The sequence below is a fragment of the Scomber japonicus genome, chromosome 3 (genome assembly GCF_027409825.1).
Source record: "Scomber japonicus isolate fScoJap1 chromosome 3, fScoJap1.pri, whole genome shotgun sequence".
Classification (NCBI taxonomy): domain Eukaryota; kingdom Metazoa; phylum Chordata; class Actinopteri; order Scombriformes; family Scombridae; genus Scomber; species Scomber japonicus.
Window position 1 is genome coordinate 33536325 of NC_070580.1, and position 18890 is coordinate 33555214.

The 18890-nt window shown below is 40.2% G+C and overlaps 1 protein-coding gene across 1 annotated transcript in view; it reads left to right on the forward strand.

Annotated features, from left to right (window-relative positions):
* The window catches only part of ptprt (protein tyrosine phosphatase receptor type T), a 470972-nt gene that overhangs the window by 247630 nt on the left and 204452 nt on the right, over positions 1-18890 (forward strand). Inside the window, exon 12 of the mRNA XM_053315616.1 lies at positions 8577-8686. Within this exon, the coding sequence (XP_053171591.1) occupies positions 8577-8686 (110 nt within the window). The remainder of the gene's footprint in view (positions 1-8576; positions 8687-18890) is intronic.

Here is an 18890-nt window from a genome sequence, read left to right on the forward strand (position 1 = left end):
AAATAAATAATAATAAAAAAGAATAAATAAAAAAAAGAAAGGAAAAAAGTGGATAGACAACAAAAACAAACTAACACAAAAATACCCACACAATGTCAAACAGACAGAAAGCAAACACAAAATATCGCATCAGGGGTCAGTAAGTATTGTGACTAAATCATGACCACCTAAGAATGATTAGACCATGCCAAACCATTATCATTAGTGCTTATACTAATGAATGATGCTATGAAGTATCTCAATACACATGTGGATTTTTTATTTGACTTACAAGTTAAGTGTTATTCTAGAAAAAAAAGCCATGATGTCATAAGTATGATATTTCTATTAATATTCATATTGACTCAGTTCATGTTGTTTTTATTCCTTGAGTTAGATTCCCTCTCAGTGATTAATCAGCGTGTATTTTAAATATCAACACACTGATCTCTAATCCTTTTGTTTGGGACGTTCATATCTTTATAAAAACACCCCCCCCCCCCCCCCCCCGTCTCTGTTTAAAGAGGAAAGACGATCCCTTTACTCAGAGGACAATCACAGTCAATGAGATTTAATAATCCTTTTATCTGCAGATCACAGGGTCTGTTCTCAGATCACAGTAGAAGAAGAAGAAGGAGAAGAAGAAAACAATAATCAGAAGCTTTTATTATTATTTTGTTTGTTTCTCAACAGATGTCACTTTTTTTTCCTTTTTTTAAATCATCAAAGTGCATTTCTACAGTAGTTGTGTATTTATTATTCATGTGCTTTTAATCATTTTGGTTTAATATATTTGATATATCAAGGATCATAGAACATCATCAAACCCCTGAAAGGTCGGAGAAAGACAGAAAAAGAACAAAAAGAAAAAATAAGTAACTATCACTAACTGAGCTTTGTGTTTTACTTTCTTTAAAGTTTATTTAAAAAAATAAAAAAAACAGGTTAATTTGACTTTTATAAGCCTGTGTTTCATAGCTTCACCTTTTTTTGTTACCTACTGTTTATGTGTGATATTTAAATGTTAATAGATGTTCACATTTAACATCTGCTATTTAAAAAAAAAAAAAATCTGATACCCTTTCAAAATAAAACACCTGCTCAGAGCAAACAGTCCTACTTTTCTGTAACCCTCCTGTTGTCCTGGAAGGAAGGAAGGGAGGGAGGGACGGAGGGAGGGAGGGAGGGAGGGAGGGAGAAGGAAGGAAGGGAGGAAGGAAATGAGGAGAGAAGGAAGGAAGGAAGGAAGGTAGGGAGGGAGGAAGAAGGAAGGAATAAAGGAAGGAAAGGAGGAGAGAAGGGAGGAAGGAAAGGAGGAAGGAAGGAGGGAGGGAGGAAGAAGGAAGGAAGGAAGGAAAGGAGGAGAGAAGGAAGGGAGGAAAGGAGTAAGGACGAAAAGAGGAAGGAATTAAGGAGGGAAGGAAGGAAGGAAGGAAGGAATGGAGTAAGGACGAAAAGAGGAAGGAATTAAGGAGAGAAGGAAGGAATGAAAGAAGGAAGGAAGGGGGGAGGGAGGGAAAGAGGAATGAAGTAAGGAGGGAAGGAAGGAAGGAAGGAAGGAGGAAGGAAGGAAGGAGGGAGGGAAAGAGGAAGGAAGGGAGGAAGTAAAGGAGTAAGGAGGGAAAGAAAGAAGAAAAGAAGGAAGTAAGGAAGGAAGGAAAGAAGAGATGGGGTCAATTTGACCCAGGAGGACGACACAAGGGTTGAAAACAAGTCTATAAAATAAGATGACGTTGGTGAACTCCGTCAACCCAGAGCTCAAAAACAAAAAAATATAAATATTGTTGACATTCAGTAGTTTATCTAATCATGCCAGCTAATACAGTCTGTCTCCTAATCCTCATACGACTTATATGTGTAATATAGTCTTAATCCAGACCAGCAGTACTGTTACTAACTCCGGCTTTATTCCCTCAGATATCCTCAAACATGACAAATGACTTTCTAAAATGATCATTCTGGATGTTACTGGATATATTCATATGTGAACATGAGACTAAATGAGGTGTTTCAACCCAACAGGAGAGATCCATCATTCAAAATGAAAAACAAAAAAAAAAGATAGTCTTACTAAATGACTGATGACATTACATTAAATTATATTATCAGGCTTTTTAATCACAATGGCAAATATGTGATGTCAGAATATTAAACTTATTGTCAGACTGGATCTTTTTGTCTCTGCTACGTATTGATGAAGCTAATATTGATGTTAGCAGACTCATATGAAAATCAAAGATAGTGATATTTTGCTCCTTTTGGTCACTACTTATACAGACGATGTTATGCTGTTAATTGCTTTTGGGTCTATAGTCCTCTTAACCCTCCTGTTGTCCTGGAAGGTAAGGAGGGAGGGAGGGAGGGAGGAAAGAAGGAAAGAAGGAAGGGAGTAAGGAGGGAGGGAGGGACGAAAGGAGTAAGGACAAAAGAGGAAGGAATTTAGGAGAGAAGGAAGGAAGGGAGGAAGGAAAGGAGGAAGGAAGGAAGGAAGGAAGGAAGGAAGGAAGGAAAGGAGTAACAACCTTCCTTCCTCCCTCCTTTCCTTCCTTCCTCCCTTCATCCTTCCTCCCACCTTCTGTCCTTCCCTCCCTCCTACCTTCCTTCCTCCCTCCTTTCCTATCTTCCTCCCTTCCTCTTTTCCTTCCTTCCATCCTTCCTTCTTTCCTACCTCCCTCCTTTCCTTCCTTCATTCCTTCCCTCCTCTCTCCCTCCTTTCCTTCCTTCTTCCTCCCTTCCTTGACTCAAGGACAACAGGAGGGTTAATATAAACATATTTAATATAACAGAATAACATTTTCAATTTGAGAGTTCACTGTCATGACAATTTTGAGAAAGTAGACCATTCAATCATTAAAAAAAGAACACAGTTTTTACTTTTCTTATATATTATTAAACCTATGTTCTTATTGTATAGTTCTTATTGTATTTTTCACTGCTGCAAAATACTCACTTCTATCTTGATTGCACCACTAACCAACATTACTTTTTTAATTTGCTAATGCTCATAAATAGCTCCTACAAGGCTCTAAACTCAGAAACTCAGAATAAAAGTCATAATTTCCATATAAACAAGCAGGTCTGCTATTATAATTAACGTGGGAAGGGTCCGATAGTGAGAGCCTGAGGAATGAAAGCAAGGGAGGGAACTTCAGATCATGCCAGTAAAGACAATTAGACTTGAACTGAAAATACAAAGGGTTAATGGGAATAGAAAGAAATGAATTAAAAGAAGAGAGAGAGGAGGGCGTTGGAACATATGGGAGAGAGTGAGCGCAGGCTTAATAATGCAAGCCATCCATTGTACAACGCGGTGGAAGTTAATCAAGTTATGATTAATGTGTTACAGCTGCCGTTATCTTTTCAATAAAGACCTGTTTTCTTCTGTCTCAGCTAGCAACGTGACCACGAACACACACACACACACACACGTATACAGGGTATAGTGTGAGTCAAAGATATTTCACATACATTTACACACACACACACACACAGAGGCCCACACAGTTATCCAGGTAGACATTGTGCCTCATAAAAGACAAGAGAACACACACACACACACACACACACACACACACACACACACACACACACACACACATGGACACACAACTGAGTGATAAGGTGTTGAATAAAAATGGCAGCATCTAATTGGGTTTCTTTGTTACTGTAATTTGATACGCTCCACAGGCTGGGACCTTAATCAACACCTTGGAATTACTAATCCAAATTTTTTTCTGTCAGACTTATGACAGTTTGCTAGCGTGTTTGTGTTTGTGTGTGTGTGTGTGTGTGTGTGTGTGTGTGTGTGTGTGTGTGTGTGTACAGTACGTGTGCAGTGTCATATCTCTGAGTCACAATGGTTCATGTGAGGACTTTGACTTATGCCTTTACACCTCATCCTGACATACAGCGAGCGAGCGAACCCGCGAAACTGTCCTGATATGCAGCGTGACGAGTATATTCTCTCTCTGCTAGCTAGCTTGTTAACAGGAAGTAGTGTGTACATTTCAACCAATAAGAAGTGTTTAGGGGCGGGACATGGCCACGGAATTTGGTCCAGATATAGACAGAGCGAGTGACTTTTTTGAGGGGTGGTCGTCATCGCTGTCCTTCCTTCTTTCCTGTCCTTCCTTCCATCTGTCCTTCCTACCTTCTGTCTGTCCTTCCTTCTTTCCTTCCTTCCATCTGTCTGTCCTTCCTACCTTTCTCCTCTCCTTCCTTTTGTCTGTCTTTCCTTCCTTCCCTTCTTATTTCCTTCCTTCCTTCTTTTCTTCCTATCTATCTATCTATCTATCTATCTATCTATCTATCTATCTATCTATCTATCTATCTATCTATCTATCTATCTATCTATCTATCTATCTATCTATCTATCTACCCACCCACCCATCCACCCACCCACCCACCCACCCACCCACCCATCCATCCATCCATCCATCCATCCATCCATCCATCCATCCATCCATCCATCCATCCATCCATCCATCCATCCATCCATCCATCCATCCAAACTTGATTGCTTAGATCACTCAAACATTCAAAATCCTCCAAATATGTGTTATGTAAAGACATTGTTGACTAAGCAGTGATCTGTAAGTAACAACCCAGCTTTCCACTGGAACTCTGTCCAATCCAAAAGGACTCACCTGACCTTAGTCCAGGCCATGCTACACCTTCACTGCTTGGAAAAATAGCAGGCCAGCTTTGAAACTCCCCCTCACCTGAGCTCGTCTTTTTATTGTTAGATTCAATTTGTGGCTGCAAACAGCTGAATGTTCAGGATGTTTTTCTTCCCAGTTGAGGTACATCAGACATAAAGCAGAAATAAAAGCTCTCCGCTATTGTCAGACCCGTTTCTGTTGTTGCATTACAAGCATCAAGCAGACACTCTCACACATAATGATTTGCAGTGAGTCCTTCTTCACCAACGTTACACACGGTCAATAAGAAGTAGATTGAAGGTCAGAAATAACAATATGGTTAAAATAATAATATATAAGAATATATTGCTGCGATTGCTGAATGATCATGAAGAAGAGAGGAAAATGAGGAAAGGGAAAAAAAAGAAGTGAGAGGCAGAAAATGCACACACACACACACACACACACACACTTTAACACACTGCAGTCACTTTGCCCTCCCGGCGCTGTCTGTCTCCTTCTAACATTTAGAACAATTCACAACCCTTAGTGTGCCACTGTGTTCATGAGTCTAGTGTTAGATTGTGTGTGTGTGTGTGTGTGTGTGTGTGTGTGTGTGTGTGTGTGTGTGTGTGTGTGTGTGTGTGTGTGTGTGTGTGTGTGTGTGTGTGTGTGTGTGTGTGTGCGTGCAACATGGTGTATTTCTGTGTTTGACAGCTTCACTCCCTGTCAAGGTGTCTGACACCTCGTCTCTGTCTGTATGCCTTCATAAAGATGTGTGAAAGCTTGTCTCTAACTGAAAACACAGACACGTTCACACTGTTGTTACCAGGTAGATTTTTTTTTTTTTTTTCTTATCATGAGTCAACAACAATGTGTGTGTACAGTAGTCAACTCGTCTGACATCCACAGTTTGTGTGAATGTGAGCTACTCCTGTCTTATGACCCTGGAGGCATGTGATGTGTTCAGGATGCTTTACAGAACAAATCTACCAACACTGGATTCAAAATGCGTTGTGATGGTTGGGTCTTTGTTTGCACACTACTACTACTACAGTCTACAGTTAGCCAGTTAGCTGAATTAGCTGCCAAGGTAGCTGCCGAGCTAGCCGCTGAGTAAGCAGTCGAGTTAGCAGCAGAAAGCTCTCAGACCTCGCATCCATGTTTCTGGTAGAGGTGGTGACTTTGATTGACAGGTGACACTTCCTAGGGGGCGGGGTTTCAGCGGACTCGGCGGCCACTCCCACAGCGTTTGGGAGCAGAGAAAGAGGCTGATTTTTACATAACTTTGAAGCCTAATTTCATATATTTGGTGATTTTTTTTAATCATTCAAATTTGGCAGGGTGGTTAACAACACACTTTTCTGTGGTATGTCAAACTCAGAACACATATTTATTCTTACTTTACACAGAGTTTAAATAATGTGGTCAAATTAAAGCTTAATACTACAAAAATGTGTCACCTTGCCTCTTTAAATTAGATCTCAGAGCATCAAGACATCAGGTGAAAGTTTTCACTTGGCAGGAAACGATTGTTCCATTGACACTGAATTAGTAATTGACTTTGTAAGCTAATAGACTTTTTGTTTGAGGTATTACATCCAAATGAGTTTGATTTGAATGTAAGACTCTCAACTGTGAGTCACAAAATGTGTCCGTAGTAGAAGAAAATCACCGTGGCTGCTGTCGTCTTGTCTCAGCAGTTGTTCCATTTCTCACCGTCTTACATAGTAGCTTCAGGATTTATCTCCACATGACATAATTGCGGTCTGTCTGTCTCCTGTTCATTTTAAGATGAGACCGCTTTAATTGCACCTGAAAGTCAAAATTTATGACTGAGCTTACCTCTGTGATGAGGAGCAGAGCAGAAGGACACAAATGTAGAAGACAGCAGGATCATGAACTGAATAATTTAGCTTTTTTCAGGACTCAGGAGTGAAGGCAAAGCAGAAATGAACAGAATAGATGATCCAACAAAGACTGAAATACAAACTTAATAGGAAACAGGTGACTCGACAAGAGAAGATTGGCTGTAGAGAAACACTGAGAGCAGGCAGATGTGGAGGGAGTGAAGAGACAAAGCAAACAGACAAATAAACAAAAACCTACACAATGAGACTGACAGTGTGTAAATGAAGCATTAAAAGCTAATTATAAAAACCCAGAAGATTAACTTTTTTCACTAGAAATTACAACCTTAAAGTCCGTGTAAAGTAAGAATAAATATGTGTTCTGAGTTTGACATACCACAGAAAAGTGTGTATATATATATGAAATTAGGCTTCAAAGTTGTGTAAAAATCAGCCTCTTTCTCTGCTCCCAAACGCTGTGGGAGTGGCCGCCGAGTCCGCTGAAACCCCGCCCCCTACCAAGTGTCACCTGTCAATCAAAGTCACCACCTCTACCAGAAACATGGACGCTACGTCTGAGAGCTTTCTGCTGCTAACTCAGCTGCTAGCCCGGCGGCTAACTCGGCAGCTAATTCAGCTGCTAGCTCGGCGGCTAGCTAGGCGGCTAACTTTTTTATAACTGGCTAACTGTAGACTGTAGTAGTAGTAGTAGTGTGTGCTGAATATATTTATACCTCTACAGCAGCAGGGGGGGTTTATGCTAATCACTAAATCCTGAACACAGAAATCTTGAAACACAGTTTGTGAAGCTTAGCTCCACAATTCAAATCTAAATGGTTGAAATGCTTTTTACACCTTTTTTAGAAACACATTTATGACCTATTTAATGTGTTTAGAAGAAAATGTCTGAACTCACTTTACACAGGTTTTACATGAAGCAAACACTCAGGTGAAGTAAATATATACGCTTCCTCTGTGTTTAATGCAAATCAGCAATATCTTAGCTTTCAGAAAGTGCCACTCAGTTCCGTTCTTACTGTGTGTACCGGTAAGCAAAACCTAATGTATAAACTTCACAGACTTCAACCTGTCAGGATATAAGAAATATGATGAAATACCTTGTCATACTTAATCGTTGCAAATGTCCTTCATGATATGTTTTTTTTTTTTTTTTTTCCGGGAGCTAGCAGCGGGTCTCATTCTGCCTCACAGGGGAAAAGCCCTGGAATTAGATTTTGAGTAACTTAATGCTTCTGATGAAAAAGGTTCCCATATATTTAAAAACTTTTGCTCCACCAAATAATAGAATTAAATGATGAGAAACTGAAGTGACATTTAATAAGCATAATATTTCACTCTCGCACCCCTTTTTTTCTCTTTGTCTGCCTTTGCATTTTTCAGCTATAACATTTCCTCTCTTCCATTTTTCTCTTTATATTTATTTTTATTCACCACTCTCTTTTTCCCCCAGTTTCACATTTATGATTTTCTTCCGTCTGTCCGTCCTTCCTCCCTTCCTCCTTTACTTCCTTCATTCCTTCCTTCTTTCTCCCTTCCTTCCTCCTTTCCTTCCTTCCTCCCACCCTTCCATCCTTCCTTCCTTCCTTCCTTCCTGCTTCCTTCCTTCCTTCCTTCCTTCCTCCCTCATTTCATTCCTTCTTCCTTCCTTCCTTCCTTCCTTCCTTCCTTCCTTCCATCCTTCCTTCCTTCTTTTTTCCTTCCTTCCTTCCTTCGTTCTTTCTTTCATTCCCTCCTTCCTTCCTCCCTTACTTCTTTCCTTCTCTCTTTCTTTCCTCCCTCCTTTCCTGCTTCCTTCCTTCCTTCCTCCTACGTTTCATTCCTTCTTCCTTCCTTCCTTCTTCCTTCCATCCTTCCTTCCTTCCTTCCTTATTTCCTCGACTCGTGGACAACAGGAGGGTTAACACTCTTTACCACTGAATTAGATTTGGCCACAGAGGTGGGATTGTGTAATATCACACATCAAACTGTGAATTATTCTTCAAACTTTTACTGTTGCCAAATATTTTTTGTTTCACTCAACACAGACGTCAACAGTAATTATGAAAATATGTTAAAAAGTTTTTGTATGTGCTTCTTGTCTCTGCAGTACCTGGATCAGTGCCGATGGAGTCTCTGCAGAATACGCCCTACGAAGAAAAGATCTTCATGCAGTGGAAAGCTCCCAATGAGACCAACGGTGTCATCACGCTGTACGAGGTCAGTCAAAGGGTTCACTTTAAGATATGAACACACACTATTCTACAGCACTTTAAAGCATAAAACCTCACAGTGGTTTATTTGAGCACCACTGGATTATAAAGGATGCATAAAAAAGACTAAAGGTTTGACATACATACTGTTCATATTCTGACTTGTAATTAGTCTCAAACACTAATTCACATTCATAAATTGAACATTTTATAGACTATAAATATACATGCCAAACTTGCATTTGCATACTGCTGGGTGGTATACCGGTTCACACTGAATACCGGTGTATATTTTCGTTATGATATGAATTTTTAGTGTACCGCCATACCGGTGTATTTCATTACACAACGTTAGGCGGGACCCTTTTCAGACTTGCACTTCCTGCACTTCTTGCCTCTCAACAAACAGCAGAAGATGTTTGCCTGCCGAGTGAGTTACCATGACGATAGTTCACACATCACATCCTGGTTTTTAATAATTAGTCAGTAAACTCAGCACCGTCTGATGCAGGCTGGAAACTCTGCACTTTTATTTACAGTTAAAACATTTCACCGTGTGTTTCAGCTTCTGTTAAACTAACAGAGCTGCGGTGGCTTCCAGTCTAAGCTTTCAAAATAAAACCTTTGTTATTGTGCTCTTCTTCTTCTTATTATTATTAACAAACAAAGTTGGGGCTGTAAATTACGGGACATTCCCGGGAAAAAAGACGAAACGGGAGAGCCACGGGAGATAGGTCTAAAAATACGGGAGAAACATGAGTGTTGGCAGCTCTGATATTATTAATATTCACTCATCATGACAGTAAAATAGTCCATCCTAAGTCAATCTACTTCAGTAGATTAGTACTGTAGTTCCTCTCTCAACTAGTAGAAGATGTTGTGAACAGCTGATTATGCATGAAAAATAAATTCCGTTATATACCGTGAAACTGCTTTTATTTTGAAAAATACTGTGACATACATTTTTGGTCATACCGCCCAGCACTATACACTATATTGCCAAAGGAGGGAAAAGCCACTCCTGTTTCTAAATAACAATGGTAGATAAGAGCTTGACTGACTAACCTCAACACCATCCAACACTGCTGGGATTACTAGCTATAGCAGACCAGGGCTAATCACTTTATCATGATATCAATGGCCAACTTCACTAATGACCGTGTGAGCAAATCCCCGCAGCTCGGTTTCCAAAATCACACTTAGAGCCTTTCCAGAAGAGTAAAGGATGTTACAGTGGCTGATTAATGTCTGTGGTTGTGGATTGAGATGGGTGTAATGTTATAGTTTCCAAATATGAGACACAATTCAGAGGCTAGATTCAAGTGTTTAATTAAAATCAGTTTAAAAAGAAAAATTCAGCCTAAATCTTCCCTCCTCCTCTCCTCTCTCATGTGTAACTTATTTTGCTTTGCCCCTTCCCAGCAGTGACTGGTAGAGGGGTAGAGGGGGTCTTAGTGGGTTTTGGCTGCAGATATAACAGACAGACACTGGAGTTTCTGATGCAATCGTAATAAAAGGAGAACGCAGCTGGAAGGCCAGCCGAGGTGAAATGAAAGTTCACAGACACGAGATTAGCATTAAACCTGGGATCAAACCTGCGACCCCAAGCTTCACACACTGTTACAACCCAATGCTTTCAATCCAAAATGATATCCATTTGAAGAGAGGGAGAGGGGGGAGAGGGGGGAAAAAAAGCTCACCTTTATATGTTTTGTGTGTTTTTATCAGTAAACTTTGATGTAGTGCAAGCAGATTAGCTACATGAACCCTTACATACTGTTCAGGGTAAGATTTGACCCATTTTTCTCAGCTGTAAAAAAGCTTTATGCACATTTCTTTTAGCCAGACTTTCCTAATATGACCTACAGAGTATAAAAATAGAAATAAAGTGTATATTTATTTTGTGTGTGCAAGCTGATACACATTTGTAGATATGCAAATGTAGTGCTGGGCAATATGACCAAAAGTTTATAGCACGGTATTTTTCAAAATAAAAGCGGTTTCACGGTATAGGACGTTTGGAAACTCTGCACTTTTATTTACTCTTAAAACATTTCGCCGTGTGTTTCAACTTCTAACGGAGCTGCGGCGGCTTCCTGTCTGACCTTTTATTTGAAATAATCAAGTAGAAAAAAATAAGGCAATCTAATGTTTGAGATATAATAGTTGTCATAATTCAAAAAGCCACTTGATCAGTATATTATTATTTAAATCAATGAAAATGTCATATTTAATCTAGCACATCACTATCAGGTCACATAGTTATCAATTATGAGTTGGATCCAAGAATAGATATGAACAATCGTATAAAATTAGACATGAGTAGCAGTTAAAAAGTGTGTGTAAGTTCTCGAGGAAGTACAAAGAGGAAAGTAGGGCTCGAAAATTAGGAGAAAGTGGAAGAGAGAGACTTATCCCCTGACAGCCCTTGAGACAATGTTTGAGAAAGAGTGAGAGAGAGAGAGAGAGAGAAAGAGAGAGACAGCTTGAGGGGCGTGGGTGTACTCTTGTGTGTGTGTGTGTGTGTGTGTGTGTGTGTGTGTGTGTGTGTGTGTGTGTGTGTGTGTGTGTGTGTGTGTGTGTGTGTGTGTGTGTGTGTGTATGTCTGGTTATAGACGGTTTATTCGGGTTGAAGTTGAGTTGAGCCTTCTATCTAATGAATTATTGACCCATTCTCTGTCTCCTGTCTGCCTCTTATATCACTGCATCAAGGAGCTACCTCACACCAAGACCTGGCTGGGCTATTAGAGTGTGTGTGTGTGTGTGTGTGTGTGTGTGTGTGTGTGTGGTACAGGTATTCCTTATGTTGTGGGGACATAACTCTGTTTACTCACCTTCCTTATGGGGACAAACAGGAAGTCTCCTTAACATGAATCATTAATTTTAGAGTGAAGACTTGTTTAAAGTTGAGATCAGTTTAACCCTCCTGTTGTCCTCGTGTCAAGGAAGGAAGGGAGGACAGAGGAAAGAAGGAAGGAAGGAAGGAAGGAAGGTGGGGGGAGGAAAGAAGGAAAGAAAGAGAGAAGGAGGGAAAAAGGAAAAGAGGAAGGCAAGAAGGAAGGAAGGAAGGAACGGAGGAAGGAAGGTAGGGGGGAGGAAAAAAGAGAGGGAGGGAAGGAAGGAAGGAAGGAGGGAGGAAAGGAGGAAAGGAAAGAAGGAAGGGAGGTAGGAACAAAGCACAGAAGGAAGGAAGGAAGGAAGGGATGGAGGAAGGAGGGAGGAAAGAAAGAGAGAAGGACAGACAGAAGGGAGGAAGGAAGGAAAGAAGGAACAGTCAAAACAGACGGGGTCAATTTGACCCGGGAGGACAACAGGAAGGTTAAGGTTAGGTTCAGGTTATGGTTAGGGTTCGGCTTCGTCAGGTTAGGATAAGTCTTCATGGATGGAAAGTATGAATATGTATGTGTGTAAAGTGCTACAGTAGTTAGCCTGTGTTGAAAGTAGACCTCACAGCTTCTTCATAAGGGCAGATATTATAAAAACTAAACTTAATAGTAAACATAAATACTCCTGATTTTGACCAATATGCTCTATAAAGGCTTTTAATATAACTCCTTTGATAGATTGCTCCAAAAGTGTTTCCTTCCTCTCCTTTTCTTCATTTGAAAATGTATTTTTTTCTTCAAATTTTGACATCTATATTGTTCATTGTGTGTTTCTGCTGATATATAAATCTAAACTTCCTGCTGTCTAGCCTGACACACAGTTACAAATCAAACAAACCCTGCATTGTTATAAGTTATAATGAAGTTTTTTTTTACTTTCCTGCGTCAACATATATTGCTGCTGAAATCCAGTATATTTTTAAATTACACACTTAATCTATTAAATGTCAAAACACTGACTGAATATACATATAGAAAAGAGAAAACCAGTTAATTTGAGAAGCATATAATACATAATGTTTGACATATTAGTTTGATAAATGACTAAAAAAGTTTAAAAAAAGCTGTCAGACATAAGCAAAGTTTCACAAGTGTCATTTGTCATAATGTTCCCAATCTTCAATACTATCCCGATACACTAACCAAGTGTTGAGCGCCTTAATATATCTCTACTTTATTTTAAAGGGCAAATTTCTCTCCCAGTGCTCCGCTACCGTAATTACTATATTAACAGTGCAACTTCATTTTAAAAGGCATATTTCTCTCCCAGAGCTCCGCTACCGTAATTACTGTATTAACAGTGCAACTTCATTTTAAAAGGCAAATTTCTCTCCTAGATTTCTGCTACCGTAATTACTGTATTAACAGTGCAACTTCATTTTAAAAGGCATATTCTCTCCCATAGCTCCGCTACCATAATTACTGTATTAACAGTGCAACTTCATTTTAAAAGGCAAATTTCTCTCCTAGATTTCTGCTACCATAATTACTGTATTAACAGTGCAACTTCATTTTAAAAGGCCGATTTCTCTCTTAGAGCTCAGCTACCGTAATTACTGTATTAACAGTGCAACTTCATTTTAAAAGGCCCTTTCCACTCCCAGATTTCTGCTACCATAATTACTGTATTAACAGTGCTATTTCATTTTAAAAGGTAGATTTCTCACTCAGAGCTTCACTGCTGTAACGCTCCCGGTGTGAGTTGACACCGGGCAGAGGACAGAGCTAAACCGCGGTGCTGACGGACCCGGTGGAAATCCCCAGTAACACACTTCTTGGCTATAAGTATTTCACATATAGCAGCTTTTCAAAGCTCAATTGAGAGCATATCTTGTATTTTAGCAGCACATTTTCAACTCATCGTACAACCTCACAAATCAACAGAAGCACATCTTATTTTGTCAGCATCTTCCTCTCATAATAATTGCCTCTATTTTCTCCAGAGCCCCTTTTTTCTACCTGCCAACATCAATCTCCAGCCTCTCTCCTCTTCTCCCCTTCTGCGCAACACAATGACCACTCAGTAGCATCTCTGAGACCTCCATTAGACCTCGACCCGGAGCTTGAAAAACACTCTCTGCTGCAGTCTATAAACCTCATGGGACCATCATCAATTTGGCCTTGTTTTGTGTCGGTTTCATTAATATGAATCTAAGCTCTCTGCCCTCTCTGCCTGGCGGAGGCGGCACGTCTCAGCATCATCTGTTAAACATATCAGAGTCTCAACACAATGTGCTGCTATTAGAGATAATTACTATAATTGCAGCTATTGACAGGATTAAAGGCATCATCTGCAACATCTAAAGGGCCTCTTGTCGTGTCCTATCCTGCTCTGTTGTCTCTTGTGTTTTCTTTTTTTTTTTTTTCATCCTCTCTGTGTCTCTCCCTCCTCGCTTTTCAGGATGGAAAGCATGAATTACACCATGGACAATGAGAGGGATGGTGGAAAAAGAGGGGGAGGAGGAGGAGGGGGGTTGAGATAGATGGGTGAAGGTGGAGAATTGTTAGGAGAGATAAGGAGAATGAAAAGAAGAGGAGAGGAGATAGAGAGAGAGAGATAGAGAGAGAGAGAGAGAGAGAGAGAGAGAGAGAGAGAGAGAGAGAGAGAACTGGGGGAGAGGAGATAAAAGGTATCGAGTGAGCAAGTTGAAATGTGTCGGAAAAGAAAGAGTATAGCATGATTACATGAATTAATTCAGTGTGCAAATATGATCACTTCATCTCTCGTATGTATTACTATAATTGCAGCTAATTACAGGATTAAAGGAAACATCTGGGTGAGATCTAAGGGGACCAAACCCCCCCTCTCCTCTCCTCTTCCCCCTCCTCCCCCCCTCCCTCCCTCCCTCCCTATCTTACTCCCCCTGGTTCTCTATTCATCTGAGAAAAGGATAAATGGTGTCTGGGGAAAATGGGATAGAGGGATAGAGGGAGGAAGTGTGCATGGGTAATACTTGATGATAATAATTTGGGGATCTATTAATATGTGTTTGTAATGGATGCAGGCATGAAGAGTGACGGCTCTATAACAGCATATTACTTCTTTTTTTTCCTTGTGTGTGTTATTTTCAAAACCTTGTGGATCTACTGAAACTACTCCATTAACCCTCCTGTCGTCCTCCCGGGTCAGTTTGACCACATCTGTTTTGACTGTTCCTTCCTTCCTTCCTTCCTTCCTTCCTTCCTTCCTTCATCCCCCTTTCTTCCTTCCTTCTGTTCTTCCTCCCTCCCTCCTTCTGTCTTTCTTTCCTTCCTCTCTCTGTCTTCCTTTCCTTCTTTCCTTCCTTCCCCCTCCCTCATTCTTTCCTTCCTTCCTTCTTTCCTTCCTTCCTTCCTTCCTTCCTTCCTTCCTTCCTTCCTTCCTTCCTGCCTCCCTCCTTCCTTCTTTTCCTTCCTCCCTTCCTTCTTTCCCCTGTCTGTCTTTCCTTCCTTCCTCCCTTCCTCTTTTTCTCCCTCCCTCCCTCCCTCCCTCCCTCCCTTCTACCTTCCTTCCTTCCTTTCCTTCCTTCCTTCTTTCCTTTCCTTTCCCTTCCTTCCTTCCTTCCTTCCTCCCTTCCTTCCTTCCTTCCTTCCTTCCTCCTTTCCTTCCTTCATCCCTCCTTTCCTTCCTTCCTCCCTCCCTCCCTCCCTCCCTCCCTTCCTTCCTTCCTCCCTCCTTTCCTTCCTTCTTCCTCCCTTCCTTCCTTGACTCGAGGACAACAGGAGGGTTAATTCTAATCACGCCACAAAAAAGCAATTATAATCTCAGAATTATAGACAAATAAATAATTTCCTGCCATGTATTTTTTTATTATAGAATCTCTGCATTATAGAAAATCATTGATGTCCCATTTCTTTAAATCCAAATTTCTCATTTTGGATGTAGTATTAGAAAGGAAATGGGAAGGAAAGGACTGCTATCTCTTTAAGTACCTGGAATTTAATGCAGGTTTTACTGTAATCTGCTTAAATTGGCATGGCACATTTAATTGGCACTTATGTCAGTATGTCTTTCTTATAGATGACACTTAGCCTCGGCCTGGGTTTGGAAAATTCTCCGTCAGACAGCTGCTGATAAATGAGTCTAACCCACTCTCCACTTTGGTCTGGTCACCGTCAATCAGGTGGAGGATACGTCAAATCGTAAAACTCCTAATCCAAAATAATGAATGCGAGTGGTGAATTTAGGAGGAACTTGACATCACGGTAAGAGGACAGAGTAGTTAATTTACAGACTTTCTTTTTTTTTTTTTTTTTTTCCCCTTCACAGAGTAGATTAGACTGAAATTGATGCTGGATTTTCACTCTGATCTTCTTAAACTGGCATTTTGCACATTTAATTGGCGTTCAAGCTGGTCAGTAGATCTGGGCCGGTTGGGATTTAACTGCAATTAGGTCTTAAATATAGGAATCTAAAATATCAGGTCCGGATGAGAAGTGTTTGATTTCAACAGAAGCTGCTCTTATATCAGGATTTTAAGCCATAAATATTAAATACAGGTGGTTTCATGCTAATAAAATCCCTCATTTGCATATTGCAGCAAAAATAAATACCATGCAGCTGTTTAAAACCTCAGAAAATAAACATGGCTGAATGTGAAACTCAAGGCTTCCACTCTAATTGATTTGGATGAATCTATAGATGTAAGGCTCCCTGCAGCGTCTCCCCTCGTCTGGCCCCTTCAGACACTCCGCATATATATCGACGGTTTGCTGAGACGAGAGTGGATGAACACTCAGATGCACAGGGATCATGACCTTGTCAATCCCTTCTTTGATTGCCTCATCAGACCATCCAAGCATCGCTGGTCTTCCCTGTTAGCTAGCTTTCCTCCCTGCTGCTCTCTGCAGAGTTATTCTTGAACCCCTGCTAGCTTAACAGATGCTGCCGCTAACATTGATTAGAATAAAGCAGTGGAGCAAGCTGATTCGGTTTGACCAACCAATTAGTCAAAGAATTTCATGCTTAACCCTAATGAGGACATTACTGTATATTCAGGTTTTCATTATTTTAAGGATAACTCTCATTTTCTTTATATTGTGGTAATAAAAGTGGTAAAATCTTAAAATCTGAATCAGTTTAAAGCAGATTTTTTTGTCGGATATATGGAAATATAAATATGAAACATGTAAAAACAGGTGCAGCTGCAACATATTTGAATAACATTTACCCCATAACTCCAACAAAAATAACTTAAAGTCAGTGTAAAGTAAGAATAAATATGTGTTCTGAGTTTGACATACCACAGAAAAGTGTGTTGTTAACCACCCTGCCAAATTTGAATGATTAAAAAAAATCACCAAATATATGAAATTAGGCTTCAAAGTTGTGTAAAAATCAGCCTCTTTCTCTGCTCCCAAACGCTGTGGGCGTGGCCACCGAGTTCGCTGAAACCCCGCCCCCTACCCAGTCCTCTTTTTTTTGGTTGTTTGTTTGTTTTTAAGCATGAATGTGATCTTTTGCTAACCATAAACTCAAAGTTTCAGTCATCTTAATGTAACTAAACTTCAACTTTAAAAGATCAGCAAGCATCCATATGAGTTTTTGGGAGGCACTGATATATGACCTATCCTGTAACTCATGATGACTTCTTGAATCAGCATCTCATCTTATACACATATTTCAAGGCACTCTACCCTCCAGCTGCTCAATATCCAACAGGGGAAACAAAAATAAGATCTTGCTGACAAGCCTTTGAGCCGTTTAATCCAACACACCACTGATAGGCTACTAGTACAGTTTAGTTATTCTGTCTCGGTCTTATGTGTGTGTGAATAACTTTACTCCCTGATTCTGTTCTCCTCAAGCAGGGCTTTTAATCAATCACAAAAATCAATACTGGCAACCAGTCTGGCATTTATTCCAGTGAGTTACTTTGTTCCAAGCTCCTGATTTCTGTAGAAACAGCAGACACGTAGTTGGTACATTCTCTGTTCTTGTATGGCCGTACAAAGGAATGATTGATTCTCATTATGAGCGCAGCGGTCGCCTGAGGTGATCTCACTACTGACTCTGTTTACTGTTAACTGAGCGATGACATGGGGGGCAAATCAGGAAGTTAAAGATGCTTCAAAGAACCAACAGGGCAACTGATGACTCAGAGTTGTTTCTGCATCTGCAAGATTCCTGCAGTATAACTCAGCAATTTAGGGAGTTTTCAGTAGGCTTTACACAATCTGGATTTTTAGGGCTGAGTTTAAATAAACCGATCAATGATCCGATCACGTCTTCTTTGTCCACGCTCATTGGTGGCAAAACAGAGTTTGTCAGAGTTTTTTCTGCATCTGCAAGATTCCTGCAGTATAACTCAGCAACTTAGGGAGTTGTCAGTAGGCTTTCAGGACTTTTGGGGCCGAATTTATTCAAACCGAGTTTAAATAAACCGATCAATGATCCGATCACGTCTTCTTTGTCCACGCTCATTGGTGGCAAAACAGAGTTTGTCAGAGTTTTTTCTGCATCTGCAAGATTCCTGCAGTATAACTCAACAACCATTATACTATAGGACGTTTTCAGACCTATAGTTTAATTATTTGGTTCACAACTGATAGAGATTTTAATTATGCAGCCCATACATCAATGGAGAGAGTAGACAGGAGTCCAGGATGTCTTGCATTGAAAAGGTTTATTTTCTTGGCCAATGAGAAGTGAATGAAAAGTTAGTGGATGCCTCATGCTAGCCGTGGGTGTACTAAAAAAAACAACTTTTTTAATATCGTAGTTATATCAGAAGATTTCCAGTCTTGTGTTTTCTACATCTTGAAGTTAGGCTGAATCATTAGTTTACCATGGTGGATGTCACAGATTTGGCCTTAAACAAAAACAACCTCACTGCTCAACCGTGAAAACTGTTTGCTGACAGGCAGCTTGTTTGTGGATTTGACCTCAGCTGGCCTCCAACGCCAGACTCAAAGCTTTACACAGTCTCACAGTCTTTTACTTGCAAGTTCACTTCGACTCTGAAACACACACACACACACACACACACACACACACACACACACACACACAGACTACTGATAGAGATCTAAGAGTACTCCCCTGCAGTAGTGGAGCACATATAATACAGTATAGCTGATACACATATAGAAGCTGCTGTGTAGTTTTCAGTAAGCAGTGTTTCTGAGAGAGAGGAAGACAACCTGTTTATTTAGACAACATGTGCCACAGAAATAATTGCCACTTATAAAACTAGCAGACACAAAAAAAACAAAACAGAGGTTGAACCCTTCGCTGATGAAGAAGAGTGAGAAACATAACTTTAATCCTCTATCCATCTTCTATGTCTCCGTCCTTTTTTCCTCTTTTTCCTTTTTTCGTCTGTATTGTTTTTCATTTCTGTCAAT